This window comes from Culex quinquefasciatus, chromosome 1, assembly GCF_015732765.1.
Source record: "Culex quinquefasciatus strain JHB chromosome 1, VPISU_Cqui_1.0_pri_paternal, whole genome shotgun sequence".
Lineage (NCBI taxonomy): Eukaryota > Metazoa > Arthropoda > Insecta > Diptera > Culicidae > Culex > Culex quinquefasciatus.
The window spans coordinates 102,645,347-102,661,807 of NC_051861.1; the positions used below are offsets into that span (position 1 = coordinate 102,645,347).

Consider the following 16,461-nt stretch of genomic DNA (forward strand, 5'->3'; position numbering starts at 1 on the left):
ACGTCAATCGATTCAAAAAACGCCGAGTCTGTTTGCATTAAAATAATTTCCGAGGCCAGACAACCGCGATGAGATAAACCATCGATTCGGCCAAGGTCTACTTGGATTAAATAATTCCATCACTCTCTTTCGGGGGGTGAGCGGTCCTTGACTCTGCTGCCCGGTGGGGATTAGGGTGGTCAATTTGGTTTCACAGTAGAAACAGGATTGTTTGACACGTTTTAATTCAAACTGTTATTCGTTGATTTGAGAAAGTCAAACAAAAACCCAGAACGGTAACTTCACTGGCATCTTGAACAATTGATTGACAGCAATAATTGGGGGATGGCGTCGCTATTTTTAGACCACATTTTCCACTTTTTCTCATTGAAACCGACTACTTTATCGACTTCATTTTGCTGGACTAGATAGGACGCCGTCTATTTTTAGACGATGACTCAGCACCTTTCCACTCTTGCGCTTAAAAAAACCAGGTGGCAGCACGATGTAACGCCACGTCCCTATTGTCAAACCATCGACTGCTTCCTGCACTAGAAAATAAATTTCCTCACCACTTGAGCGCCGGCTGACTCCCCGGTTGTGGCGGTGGCCTTAATGAGGTTGCGCCCTTACGAGTTTTCCCCCGACGGACAACAACGAAATCCGCTCTCGAAAAACGGGCGTGTTTTCATCAAGTCTAATTTCCCCCCGTGCGTGGGCGGGCTTGTTACCATTTTCCACGAATTTGTTGAACGTCTCATTCGACTTTATACTTCACTTTTATTTTCGTCTACCTGTCAAATTCGGCTGATTGGTGGGATTTTTGGCCCTCAGGCGGCGGATACAACTTGATTGATCGTCCTAGCAGTGACCAAAAACCTGGGATTAGCGATGTGATTTAACCACCTAACTGAATAGCATATTTCTCGCTGTTAATAATATCAAAAATGAATTTTCATTTCAGAACATTCACACATATTTTTTTGAGAATATATTTTCAGTTACATTTCTCTTACAACATAAACAAATAGTTATAATGTTTCGTAAATTTAAATCTCAAATCGTCATTGTCGTGCTATTTTGTCACACGTGCATTTTGGATCAAATTGAGTCAACAATGCCATTTTGTGCAGCTAACATAGCGTCACCTTTTGACCTTCACAGATCCCCAAAATTCAATTTCGATCCTGAGAATTTAAATAAAAACCGGAAAAAAACTCCGTGTATTGTTGTCATTCTTGATATGACAGAAGTTTTAATCTTGTCGTGCTATCTTGACACACCCTGAAAATTGCTGTAAGTATGACAACTGGCCAAAGGGATTTTATGTTTGGTATTTTTTATGAAATTCATATGAACAGAGCACCGGAAAAAAAAACTTTTTTTGTGCAAAATATAATTTCGTTTATATTTAGATATTTTGGAAACAAATAATTGCAAGACAAATGGACAGGAGTATAACACTTTTTTAATTCAAACAACCATTATTTCGTTATTTAAATTGTTTATTATACTATTTTTTGGCTGTTGAACAATTTGTTATTGGATGAGTACAGTAATACAGTTTTTTAAACAATTTAAATTTATTTAAAGTTTCATTCAATTCAATAACAACAAAAAAACAAATTTAATACAATTTTACTTTGTTACTGGAATTCTAAAAAAATATTAGAAAGATTCAGTTTATGCATGATCACATGAATTGTGCTTCGTAATATAGTTATTGATGTTTATCATCAGACTTTTTCAAAACATTTCAGATTTTTTTCGGAATCTCGTGAAATTTTCACAAAGTTGGATGATTTAGTTTAGCGGTTTTTAGCGTGAAAAACTAATAAGCCTTATGATTTAGTTTTTGATTCTGGCAAAAGTTAGCAAAATATGTATAGTTGCTTTAGAAAATGTTTTTGTCTTACTATGTTTTGTTTTCGTTTTCTCAGTTTTTGTTTCAATAATATTCAGTTAAAAACTCTTGAGTTTTATAACACGAATATTTCAAAATAAATCAATACAAAAAAATAAATCATTGAATAAGATCACACTTGTTTTGCCATGCCTTTATTAAATTAGTTTTACAAATATCACTCTAACTTTTTTTCTTCAAATAGATATTGTCATGTTGAGATCAATATTTCGTAACTGAAAAGATCAAAAAAATTTAGAAAAAAAATTGTATTACGTTAAAAATAAGCGAAAATGTTTAATAGTCAATTGAAGAATTATATAAAATAACGTAACAAAAACACTTTCTGCAATTATAATATTAGGTTTTCTAGTTAGTTTTAACATTTTTCAAAACATATTTTTTGCAATTCCGTCATGAAACTATTTACTTTTCCTGTCATTCTTGAACGACAAAATAGCCTACTTTTCTGTACCAAAAATAACAGAATCGAATAGCAACACTTTTCAAAATAAATGCTGAAAAATTCTACTTTTCAGCACTCAAATGGGTGCTGAAAAGTTGAACTTTTTAGCATTTGTTTCGAAAAGTAACACTTTTCAACATTTTTTTTGATTTAAACGATTTATTGACAAAATACATGAAAATTTAACATAAAATTTCACTCAGTGTGTGTTTTTTGGAATTGCAAAAAATGTTGTATGGAACTCGTTGCAAAACTTGATTTTTTCAACACTCTTCGTATTTATCCAACTCGGTGAACCTCGTTGGATAAATGTACGACTCGTGCTGAAAAAATCCTCTTTTTGCAACTTGTTGCATAAACTACTATTTAGATTAGTGCGCTGACCACGGGGACGCGCTGTCTTGTTTTTGCATGCTCATTTTCATTTCTTTTGTGTCGCTGTTTGTGTGCTTGGGTGCGTGGTTATTATATATAGGTGAAGGGATTTTATTAAATGATCATTATATTGCATTATTATATTTAATTGATTATATAACCACACTATATTTTACACTTAACACATTATACAAAACACATATGAAACTGTAAACAGGAGCGTTTGGTACGGTATGTCCACGCATCCTTCCTCCCTGTAGATTCTGTGAAATGTGCTCCGTTCACAGAATCTGTCTCTGCGGTTAATGCAACGCAGTAGGCCTGGCCGCTTTAATTTATGCAATACATCTTCGGGGTTACTCAAGTGTACTGCAATAATTAATATTGACAAGAAAGAACTTGGGGCGTAATCTAACCCCAAGTTCTTCCAGGATGCTTTCTTCGGACTGGCTGCGCTTGTGTTCGATTAGATTAGATTAGATTAGATTAGATTAGATTAGATTAGATTAGATTAGATTAGATTAGATTTGATTAGATTAGATTACTGTCATGAGAAGAATTTAAGGAATGAAAAATGAGGATTTTTTTGCTAATTAATTTGGGTGAAACATGATTATGACAACGGATTTTCTGATCAATGTTTCCGGAAAGACAGAATTCTCAAAAAAAATAAAACGCTTAAAAAAAATTTTTTTTTGTTCAGCTTTTCACACAAAATATTAAATTGTGTTAACCAATTATTTTTGAAAAAAAAATAATTTTTGGATTATTTTTAGATGATACAAAATTGCATCGTTTGAGTCAGAGCACAAGTTGGTTGAAAATCATTTGGCAGTGTTGCCAATTAAAAAAAAACATTATTTTAATTACGCAGTAAATTATTTTAAGATGTAAAATCAAATTTTAACCAAAATAGTAGTTTATGCAATAAGGTTTTAAATGTACGACTCGTGCTGAAAAAATCTTATTTTGCACCGAGTTTCAAAAGGTTTATTATGTGAAAGAAACGGGTTTTGTTTCCATGCGTGAAGTCTATTCAACGACTGTTCCAACCGAGTAGTCATTGATTATTGCATACAGTCCAGACTCGATTATACGAAGCCTCGATCATACGAAGTTTCGATTATCCGATGTTCGGAGAATTTCTGTTACCAACAAAGTTGGAATCGTAGTTGAACTGAAAAATCAGTATGGGAGGGTGCGAAAATGAACTCAGCAGAATGTGATTTTCAGTTACAGTGTAACCCATTTCAAAACAAATGTTGAAAAGTTCTACTTTTCAGCACTTGTTTGGAAAAGTGATACTTTTCAACATTTTTTCGATTGCTTAATTTTTCAACTTGTTGCTTGAACTACTATTTCCAGTCACAAGTTTTTGAGGCGTCTTAATTTCAAATCTCATAAAACGTTGAAAAAGTAAGACGTCGATTTTACGCACTGAAAACAAAACCGAAAAACCGACACCTGTAAATCTGGCCAACTTTTACGCACTCTAGTTTTTTTGTTTTGAAAAGCAGGCCCTTTTGTCATTCGAGAATGCCAGAAAAATAAAGTAGTTTCACGACGGAATTGCAAAAAAGTAGTTTACATAAAGTTTTTAGTTATGTCGTTTTCAAGATATAGCCACCTAAAATTATTTTTTTGTAAAAACGGGACTTTTTTATCTGCAGCAGTTTACCTGTATCTTGACCTTCCATAAGAAATTTTTTCTAGAAAAGATCAGAAAACTTACTGAAAGAAATTGAAGATTGGACCAAAGGTTACTGAGATACAGCCTCTAAAAGAAAAGCAAACATAAAAAAATAAGTGAAGCGAAAAAGCGTCAAAGCGAACTTTTTGATTGCAATTTTTCGAAAAAAATGGCTGCACTGCCAAATGAGTTTTTACCAACAAAATCCCAGGATTTTCGCAAAACCGGGAATTCCCGAAACTCGGGATTATTTTTATTATGACCTGGGAATTTCCGAGAATGAAAACAAACCAAATTTTGGTCTAGAAATTTAGATTTGGGGGTGGAATTAGATCAACAGTTGAATACTTAGTAATCAATAAGAATTTAACAGCATTAATATTTTATTCGGCATATATCAGGGTTAATTTGACTTATTAGGGAAATTTTTTAAAATTTTAGTTTACTGATCCGAAAAATGCTTTGTGCCTTAAATATTTTCTATTATTATTTTTTAATTTTTTAAAATAAACTAAGTATTATATTCACAGATATTTAAGACTTTAAACTTGAAAAGTATGATATTCAAAAATTAAGATAGATGTTTAAGCTATCTTTTAGAATAATGTTCTGATCCAAATTTATTGCTCTCCTGTACCTATTCAGACTGCAGTCCCGATTATCCCCAGTTAACGGTAGATTAAAAAATAATTTTGAAAATATGTTTCAAATATAAAACACAAAATTCTATACTTATCCAAAGTGTTACATTGTCTGGTTAAATTTATTGTTGTTGTTTTAGACAGTTTCAATGAAATAGATTAAGCTTTTGCAGTCATGTTATATAAATAAATAAATAAATAAATAAAATAAATAAATAAAAATTGTGCTTCATTTAAATTCAAAAGCACATCAAAGAACACATGTTTTAAACTGTTTTAAACTATTTAAAGACTGCTGTCCTTGTTCAGATTGAAGTGTAGCATATTACCAATTAACATTTTTGAGCTAATTCTATGATTAAAGCTAGAAAAACATAACAAATATAATGAAAACATAGATTTTTTAACTGCTTCCAAAATCTTCCTGGAATCCCGGGAATTCCCGAGGCTCAAAAAATATTTTCCCCGATTCCCGGGAAATTCTGAACCCGGGAAAATTGGACGCCCTAAGCACAATACCTTTCCCCAGAGTCCAAAGATAGCCTGCAAAGTTGCCGGGAAAATGCCCTTTCGTCGTTTTGATGCGCCCGGTGCAGGTTTGAAAGATGGTATCCGTTAGCAAACAAATTTCCCCCGACACAATTGTGTTAGGGTACCGAGAGCTTGTTATGACCCATTTCGGTTTGAGTCTTTACTATGTCAAATTAATTTGTACTAAGTTATGAAACAAGATTTTCAAGGTTTTTTTTTAATAGAACATAAAAAAGTTGGATATGTTACAAATTCAGTGTGCCAATAGGTTACCTTAAGCAAATTGCACACGTTTACGAGAGTTGTTGGGTGGTGATTTGTATTAACACAACGTGGCGGAGAATATTGATGATGGATGCAGGATGGCCTGAAAGGTAGAATGTTTGCGTTGAGGTATATTAATGAAAATAAATTTCGAAGAGTCAAAACAGAGGCATTAATGGATGAACAAATTTTGTAGGTTTGTTACATATTTATCATTGGATTGAAATTGGTGTCAACACTTTAGCCGCCAACGATAAAGTATTTTGTTCATTGTTTGTAGAAACATTAAGACTTAAATATGTATATATATATGAAATAAATACATTTTAAAAGCTAACTTAAAACTTAAGCTTCTCGAATACGGACGTAATATCATAGGTTATAATATCGAGATTCTATCTTACAAACACAAACACCAAACCAGTACTGAGTTTTGATTTACCAAGTTTATTATACTATTAAATCCACAAGCAACTGGTAAACGTTTCGGCTCAATTCCCGGTTTCAATTTCAGCAATCGATGAAGCATTGCCATGCGCAAGTGTTTTTGAAATCTGACAATGTTTTGAAACAGATTTTTGACATGTTGATGCGTGTTTGACTAATAAATTGTAGCTGTTTTCAATTGTTTTGATAGTTTTCCAGAAGCACAAATCTAATCTTTTCATCTTCAGATTCAAGTAACTTTTTCTTCCGACCATTTTAATGTCAACGTTTTCCAGTATTTCGGCTCTTTGATTTCACCCAAACTAATCCACCTCTCTTCTCTCCATCTCCCACGCACAGGTCGCCGGAAAGCGCGACAAGGACCAGGAACGCGAAGCCCAGCACTGGATCGAGACGCTGCTCGGGGAAAAGTTCACCGCCGGATTCGCCTACGAGGACTGCCTGCGCGACGGCATTCTGCTGTGCCGCCTCATGAATCGCCTTTCGCCCGGCATCGTGCCGAAAATCAACACCAGCGGCGGCGACTACAAAATGATGGACAACATCAGCCAGTGAGTAACAACAACCAAAACAAACTTGTTTGACGTTTCGCTCCCGCGTGGTGCTGCGCTCCCGGTCGGTCGTATCCGCGCTGACACTGTTTGATTGCGCGAGGCACCGCCTGCTTCGTCGGCGCGATGTTGCCTAGGTAGCAGCAAAATGACGCACCGAAGGTGGTACTGCTGCAATGGCCGGCGGCACGAAACAAAACAAAAACCGCCGGCAACATGGCGGCCAGAACCCTAACCCTACTCAACACGTAACGGTGTGAGGGAAATGTGCTATAAGTTTTTGCTGCTGGCAACAGGGGCGCATGCGGGCGATGTTGCCGGGCAAGTTGTTGTTTCGTGAATCGTCTGCGATGAAGAAGCGCTCCGCTGTGGCGTGCGCTCCCGGTGCCATTGCACGGCCATTCTTGTTGATCAGGTGTATTGTTGTGGCACTGGCCGGCACGCGCCCGGTTTGTGTCACAACTTTGTTTCCTTTGACGTTACCCGTAACCGCAGCGAAGTGACAGCCGGAAGACCTGCTCCGTACTTGCTCCTGCCCTAGTAGGCCGTGATGATTCGCGTGTTACGGATGTTTTCGGAAGCGCTGCCCACGAAGATTTTTTCCGCGACCGAATTTCGCTGCATGGGACCGCGCAGCCGCTCCTTCCGAACGATGACCTCCTGGTGCAAACTTTGGTAAAAGTACTACCACAGCGCGCCCGGTTTGAGTGCTGTCGGCAGTCGGACTTCTTAGTTCGCGTCCGCTCCGCGCGTCGTCCTGTGACAGTCGGCTAGAACTCTTTCTCTGACTTTTACCACCGCGCTTGATGACTTGACGTCTAGTGGTCGCCGCCGGTTATGCAGTTTGCGTCAGATAGTCAGTAAAATTTTGACACTTGAACAGGGCCGCAGTAGGCCGGCAGAGGTACGGGAACGTCACACGTCGCGTCTTCGACAGGAACCGGCGCCGCTATATCGATGAGGAGCCGGTTCCCCCGGCCTGCTCTGGTTTCCTGTTCATAAGCAATCAATCACCGTCAACGAAAATGGTGATAATAGCTCGCGTTACTGCCTTTCCATCATGGGCGTTGATTGCGCCGCCACTATCGCACACTCGATTATATGACGACCCTGACGATAATCATCGTCGTTAGCGGGTGTCTGCACGCCGCGCCTCAGAAATGATCGGAAAATTCATCAAGAGGAAGAAAAAAAGGCCCGGTTCGGAATTGATGCCCTCATCATCATCACCATCAATAATAATCACCAACAGCCCTGGCAAGCGAGAAGTCGTTTCGTCGTCCTGTTGCGCAGGGTCGCAGCAAGCCTTGAATCCTGGCTCCCCGGATCTCTCCAGAATGACAACATTCGCTGATGGCATGATGGCTGTTAACGGTTGTCATTAAAATGTCATTACGCTCATTGCCATCAATATGGGCGGTCGCTCTTGTTGTCATCAGATCGGGAAATCCAGCAGGCAGAATATATTTTCCCATAATTTCTTACCCAGTCAGAGGGTACAGAGCGGGTTCGGTAATTCGAATGGAACTGCATTCGAATTAGCGAATACGAATTCGCTAATTGGAACAACTGACAGCTGTCAAAAGCAAGACGTGCTCGGGCATCGAAGAAAAAAAGTAATTGAAATGTAAACATTAGTTTGACAGCTCAGCTTTGGCGTGTGCTTTTTAATATATACGTTCGAATTGGCGAGCATTTCAATTAGACATTCGACATTCGATGTAGTGAAATTCGGATTAGCGAATCAGCTACACTCAACCACCGGTGGTTGGTCACTTTTTCGTTTGACACTTTTTTAGTTTGTACCCCGTTGGTTGGTCAAAGACGAACTTAAAAGTGACGAACTGTCCCTTTTTAGACGGCACACTTTCAAAAAAAAACGTTTGGTAGTGTGTGTGAACTGCGTGTAAAAGGGGTGTCAAACTTAAAAGTGACCCCGTTCATTTCACAACAGTTGGTGTCAAACCATCGGGGTTTGAGTGTTGTTTTAAAATGTAAACAAGCTTTTAACTCATACAACTTTGACAGATGAGACTTTAAAAATAGTTACAAACGGTTTTTGCGTTTTTGCGTTGAAACAAACCATGATTTTCTCAATTCCACACACAAATCTTTTGTTGTTCTGAAAAACTTGTGTGACGTCTAGCGTTGATTCAACAAAAATCTTGATTTTCAAATCAACAAAACGTTTTGTTGATTCAAATATGCCTTATTTTTCTGCGTGTTATATTACGTAACGCAGTTAAGCGAGAGGGGCTCCCCAATCGACTCACGAGAACTGTCAAATGGAGGTAAAAATTGAGCAAAAGACAATGGATTTCAAACGATTGGTACCTCCGTTTGACAGTTCTCGTGCGATGATTGGTACTTTTGATTTGTGATGTTCTTTCTCATTCAAGGTACTTGAATTTCACGTCCCAATGGAGCATTTCCATTCGAGCAGCTGTCGCTTTTTTACAATGTATTCCTTATATCCTTCCTTATTTCCTAATGGCCTATCTACAATCACTTAGCTTAGAAAATTTCACTTAGCTTAGGAATTTGAATCAATGGAAATGAATCTGAGTTTCTACAATGGAAAAGTAATCAAATTAAAAACTGACGTTTGGTTTGGAAAATTTCAAAATCTACGGTAAGTTGACGTTTCCATATCAAAGGTAAACAAACAACTGCATAGCAACGTATATCAGCCCAGCAAGTTTTCTAAGTTGATTGTGGATGACGAACGTAAGTTGCAGACTTTCCTAAGTAACTACTTTACTTAGATGTTCTAAGCTAAGTGATTGTAGATAGGCCATAACTGTCATTTCTACCACTCGAATTGGGTTTGCAGAGATTTCCGACAATCGGTTGCGACCTATTTGGAAGAATATTGGCCACAGCCTGGGATGTTCCTATTGGGAGACATTGACCGAACAAGTTTGGACAACTTTTAAACTCAGAGTTAGTGCTCTTATAATTATATTTTCAATACAAACTGCCATACAATGTCTTAAATACAGGCCACTTTACGCAGGTAGCCATTTCGGAAAACGTGTTCAAATTTAGTGCTTTTTAGTGCCCTTTAATCCAGATTCCCTTTAATCCAGATTCAGTTATCTTATATTTTCATTCAAATCGCCATACAAAATTTCAAGAAAAGACATAATTACATTTTGGAAAATCCACACAAGTTTAGAAATTCAAACCAGATTACACATGACGTCAAAAACTTTTCTGTCAAAAATAAGTGCTATTCAGTGCACTTTGTTCAAGATGTATTGTTCTTATATTTTCGGTACAAATCGCTATTCAGTGCCCTTCAATTCAGGTTGAGTATTTTTGTATTTTCATACAAATCACCGTACGAAAAAATCAACATCGATCGAATTTAAAATGATGTTTTATTGTAATGTTTGACCTTTTTCACATATTTCCATGCTTCTATGATTTAGTGTCATTGCACAAGTGCCTCAACTGGATTTAAAGCGATATTTTCTTATAAAGTTTGACCATTTTCACATTTCTCCAAACTACTATGATTTAGTGCCATTGCAAAAGGGCTTCTATCGGATTCAAAATATTAATAAAATAACATAAATTTAAGTTTCGTTTTACGTCATCAAAAAAAAAACACAAAAATAAAAACCCATCCAACTTCCACGTGTTCTCCTGTCCTCACGCCATCTAGGAGAGCTACCATTTTGAATCTGCTGCCCCTTGTTGCCAACGCAAAACACCGTTCACAGCGGTCCCGCTACAACTGTGGACACATGTGCCGTTCGACCTGCTCCTCCAAACGCTGCGCTCCCGTTCACTTCGTACAGAAAACGGTGCACCAAAAACAAAATGAGCCATGCCCCCCAGAAACGGCCAAACCGCCGCAAACGGACCCCGGACGGCACTGAGAACGGAACTTTCGGCGGCGACTACGGGAACCCGCCAACGGGGTTTGGTTTTGTTCTACACAAAATGAAGTCCAACGAATCCGAGTTGACGTTTGTGTGGGAGCGCGTGTACAGTAACGACGCCTCATTATGTTAGTTTTAGTTAAGAACCATAAAATAATTTCGAATATTCTTAGTGTACTTGTAAAAGTTTGTCCCAGCAGGCCATGAACGGTGAGGAGGACGGATTTTTGCTTGTCGAGAGCTGGTTCCTAAACGACGACACGTTGAAGGGGCTAAACGGCTTGCTGCGATTGCTGCTCGTTTGGTAGCTGGCGACACCATTTTTTGGCATGTCTCTATAGTTTCAGCAGGCGTAAAGTTGGCAGGATTGTTTTATAGAACGGTTTTTAATGAAAGCTACTTTTAGGCAAATTTTGACAAGATTTGTCAAGCAGAATTATCGCTTTAAATTTTGTTTGTTCATGTCATATTTCTGACAAATTTTAAACATCAAAAGTTTGAGTGAAAATAATTTCCAGGTTCGTTATTACTATGGATAGCTGTTTTTATCAAGAACTTCTGTAACAAAAAAAATCACAAGGTTTGCCCTCTATTACGGACGTGGTGTAGTTAGAGCTCAAATAAGATATCGTGGAGATTAACCGGAACTGTACTAGCCTACTTTAGAGACCGGAGTTTAATTTTTCCTTTAATCGAATCCTCCTTAGAATCTACGCCAATATTGCTTTCATCGATCCATACTCCAAGAGCTTGAAAGTGAATGTTGGGGTGCATTTCAAACTCTTTCTATTTCTCTGAAGTCAGGTTTGAATGAGTATCGATGCTTTGAAGAACCATTCTGATCGGGCAGATATTTACTCCTTTTAACAAATCGTTCATCGATGCGTACTGTCCAAGACCTTGAGTGTGAATGGTGGGGAGTTTATGATCTCGAACCTTCCCCAAAAACAACAAAACAACTCCACGTGACACGACCCCGCGACCGTCGACCGCGAATGCAACAAAATGGCGTGTTTTGTTGTAAATCGCACGTAGAGCAGCGGCGAACATACGGCGTCGCAACAAAACCAACCAAACAAACTAGTAAGCAAGCAACAACAACAACAAGGGCAACGACTAGTCAAGTTAGAAGAAACAAACAAACAAGGCGACGTCGTCGCCTGCTTCGGGGAGGTGTGCGGATTACGTAACTTTGGTTATTTTAAGACATTTATTTGTTTGACCGTAATTCTGATTGGATTTTTTGACGTTTGACATTTCCAATAGAAATTGTCTAAGCAATTCTGTGTGACATCTCGCACGACGCAACACGACCCCAATGTAACGCCTTCCGCGAACGTTCCCCCGTCGGTTCGCACTCGATTTGTTTTTACTCTTTCTAGCAGCGAGACTGCCTGGTAGTCGAAAATAGGAGGTAAAGCTACCACGACAACAGCCCGACCAGGAGCTGTCGCAGCAGGTCTTCGCGTCTGTTGCCTGGTGCTGCTACATTGCAACATCTTCGCCACGCCACGCGTTTACTGTCTGCCCGTCATGGCCGCCTGTTGCCCGTATTATCGATTGCTCTCATTGATGGTCTCGTGATTTTTTGATGTGCCCAGTTTATTGGGAAAAAAGGCGGCCGCGTCGCGGCAACGCTGCGCGACACTTTTTTCGCTGCGCCGCCATCTTGGACTTTTCTAACAAGATTTTTTTTTCGTTTTGTTGCAGATTCCAGAAGGCCTGCATCAAGTACGGCGTCGCCGACGTGGACCTGTTCCAGACGACGGATCTGTGGGACAAGAAGAACGTCGCGCTGGTCACCACCACCATCTTTGCGGTCGGACGGGCGGTAAGTTGTGCAACACAACCACATGTTACGTCGCGCCTAGAAGGAATGTGTATCCGCGTGACAGGGTGTTGGTGAGACGATCCAAGCCAGCACGTGGTTTTGTTTACGTTGAGGGGGACGCGTCTTTCGATTACGTTTCTAGGGGTTAACCTAAAAAATCAAGTTACAAAAACATTTGTACACCTTCCTGATCTAATAAGAACAAATTTCAAAAAATCAAGTTTAAAACCTCCTTACGTAACTCGTGGACGGCCCCCTCAATCGTAGCAACCATCGCTAGCGGACTACGTTCGGCGATGCCTACTTGAGTCCGCCTGCCCCTCCATCGGTACGCACCAGTAGGCCGTTAAACTGACGGTTCTACAATTCAAAAACCAAGTGATGAAGTCGGGATATGAAGTCTCTAGTGATTTCACTCCGCTCGCTTCCTGTCACCTTGCCAAAGGAAGGCAGGAAGTCGAATATCTGATGGTTTTTTGGTGTGTCTACAACATGAACATGAAAAAAAATACAATTTCAAATAAAGTCTCCTAAACATCTTTAAAAATGAAGGAGTTTTTTAAAAGAACCTTGTCGGAAGATCGCTTCGGGAGCTTCCTTCTGACTCGGGGAAACCTTGACACTAAAGAACATCTGCTTTTCCCCCCACCGACAGTGCTACCGCCACCCGGAGTTTCGCGGGCCCTACCTGGGACCACGGCCCTCGGAGGAGAATCGGCGCGAATTTACCGAGGAGCAGCTGCGGGCCGGCGAGGGTCTGATCGGGCTGCAGGCCGGCTCCAACAAGGGTGCCACCCAGGCCGGTCTCAACTTTGGCGCCACGCGGAAGATTCTGCTCGGCAAGTGAGCCATGTGGGTGCTTGAACAGAAACAAACTTTAAATTATTTATTTATTCAACCCATTTTTCGATAACGAAAACACGTGTGTTTCGCATGATTTCCCGCGTGCGCGATGATTCCGGATGGTATTACAAACGTTACATTTTTTTTGAGCAGCATTATTAGCGGATTAGTAGAGATGACAAAAGCAGATTCGAGTACCTTTATGTGATCATAAACATGCGGTAGGAAGAGAAGATGTTTCGTTTAAATTTGGAAATTTTTGCAGCTATTTTGAGTTTTGTTTTATTTGCCAATACACATTTAGATTTGGTCTGATAAAATACAGTAACCTACGTTGAGAAATGCTTGTTTTCATTTGACGACCCAGTTGAAGAAAATCCATAGTTCACATCAAACAGACTTATGTGTCAAATCTTTGACAGCATTCACCGTATACAACAAATGTAGAATCGACAATTTTGTGACAACTGTTAACACAAGGCTTTCTAGTCAGAAATTTAAATTATATTTTTTCACTGGGTCTAAAATGCCTTATTGGGCGCACGGCGTGTTTTCTGGGCAACCTTAAGGAGAAATAATAGTCATCACTACTTTCAAAAGTGTCTTATAGGAAATTTTCTCAGCTTTCCAATGCTTCTAAGAGCGAAATGTTTCATCGGGAAATTTCTGAGATATCTCTATTTTAAGTTTTTTCTTTTAAAATCCTTGATCATTTATAAAAAAATTTATAATATAAATTTATAAAAAAAAACTTTTAAATAACAGTCCAGGAAACTTGTCAAATGATGTGTTGCATGTGTATTTAACTGACCAAAGCGTGCAAAATAAGACAAGAAAAAACTTTGTAGAAGGTTGCAAACCGCTAAACATTTAGAAAATTAAGTTTTAACCGATTTTTTGATATGTGGAATTTATTCAAATTATAAAATAATAAAAAATATTATTTTTACTTGAACAAATAGATTATTACATAATTGTTGTGTACAAATAACACCAGTCTGCACTGATTCAGCTTGGAATTAGCTGATACAACCGATATTTCTACAGGTTTGAGATTAAGAGGGTATTACAAGATTTTTATGAATAAATATCATATTTCCTTAATCAAACACTAACTAGTCGCATGGATACAAAACATGTTTTATACTCGAAATTATACTGCAAATTACTGTAGTTATCTTTAGGAGAAATACTTTTCATTAGTATGAAATGATTGTTTCAGTTTTTTTTGTATTAAATGATCAAGGAATTAGCAATATTTTAGAAGTTTATAAGACTCTCATCTTCAATCTTATCTTAAAAAAATATTTATTTCTTGATTTTTGTTCAAATAGTTTAGAAAGAAAGTTTCTGTTAGATTTTTTTTGTTAAAATACTATTTATTTTTTGATCAAACAAAAATAAATGTTTGTTACAGTGTTTTCATAATTCTGAATTGGAAAACTCGAGTTTTATTGCTACTTTTAAGTGCATTTTCTACAGAAAACATTTTATAAAATATTATCTTTATTTTATACTCATGAAAATATGACTTTTGAAGCTTGCTACAGTAATATGTAGTACATTTTCGATTTCAAATCATATTTGTATTTATGTTCCTGGTTAACGTTTGCTTAGGAAAATATCAAATTTATTCATTAAAATTCAATAATACCATTAAGGTGAAGCCGTTGATCATTACGGAAGTAATTTGATCATCACTATAAAATATTCTGTATTAAATTCAATTTAACGAATTTCAGCACCAAAAGGAATCAGCATGTGCCGGTTGTTGCCATCTTGAAGCCACTGAAGGAATTTTTTATCTAAATCAATTGTGCTTCAAAATTTATATAATTTTGTGGCACAGTCATTGACGTCCTAGTTGGCAATCATTGATTAATGACGATTTCGGTTGAACAAGCTTAATCAGAGTAAACACGTGATATTTGTACACAAAAAATACGTAATTATCACATAATTCTTGTAAAAAAATATTTTTTACACAGTTTTAGGTATGATTTTAATTTCTGAATAAATCCCATATATTCAAAAACTTAGACAAAACATCATTTTCAAAATGTTTAGCGGTTTGCAACCTTCTACAAAGTTGTTTCTTGTCTTACTCATCAAAATGTGCAAACATTTTGATGAGTAAATGACTCATGAAACACATCATTTGAAAAGTTTTCTGAACTGTTAGTATTAAGTTTTCAATAAAGAATAAAGGAATTTAAAACCAAAAAACTTAAAATAGAGTTATCCTAGAAATTTCCCGATGAAACATTTCGCTTTTAGAAGCATTGGAAAGCTGAGAAAATTTCCTATAAGACACATTTGAAAGTGGCGATGACTAATTTTTCCTGATAAGGTTGTTCTAGAAAACACGCCGTGGGGCGTAGATGAATAATAGCATAGATGCTAATAGCATTTTGAAAATATTTTCAAACTAGGGTTTGTTTACAATTCTTCACATTAGCCATCACCAGCTGAATTACTTATTTGTTTTATTTCTCTAAAACAAATCGAATGTTTACTGATTTTCAGAAAATATTATTTAAAGGGCGTACTGCTGGCTAATTTAGGGCATTTTAGAAATTGAAAATTAAACGAGAATCGATCGAAAAACGGTTTTGTTTACAAAAAGGCGCTTAGGACCTATTGTAAACTTTAGCCTCACTTATGCCAACGGTCGTATTGCTTGCTGAGGGCAACTCTCAGTATTTAGGGATTTGGGAATTTACGAATTTAGGAATTTGGGAATCTAGGTCTTTTGAGAATTTGGAAATTTCGGTCTTTTGGGAGTTTAGGGATTTTGAGGCTTGAAATTGAATTTAAAATTAAGGTTTGAGGAACTAAGGAATTCAGGTTTTTTGGGAGTTAAGGAATTTGGGAATCTAGGTATGTTGAGAATTAAGGAACTCTGAAACTTTAAGAATGTGGGAATTTCGATCTTTTGGAAATTCAGAAATTCAATAATTTCGGATTTTGGTATTTAATTCAGAAAATTAGTAATGTCGGGATTTGAGAATTTAGGAAATTTAGCAATTTGGGAATTTGATTATTTGAGA

General features: G+C 37.5%; 1 protein-coding gene across 2 annotated transcripts in view; it reads left to right on the forward strand.

The window, feature by feature from the left end:
• LOC6040732 (muscle-specific protein 20) overlaps window positions 1-13,753 on the forward strand; it is a 91,019-nt gene extending 77,266 nt beyond the window's left edge. For both annotated transcript variants that reach the window (XM_038252343.1, XM_038252340.1), the window contains exons 2-4: window positions 6,636-6,847; window positions 12,448-12,568; window positions 13,224-13,753. In XM_038252343.1, the coding sequence (XP_038108271.1) occupies window positions 6,636-6,847; window positions 12,448-12,568; window positions 13,224-13,415 (525 nt within the window). In that variant the 3' untranslated portion in view covers window positions 13,416-13,753. The remainder of the gene's footprint in view (window positions 1-6,635; window positions 6,848-12,447; window positions 12,569-13,223) is intronic.
• The last annotated feature ends 2,708 nt before the right edge of the window (window positions 13,754-16,461 follow it).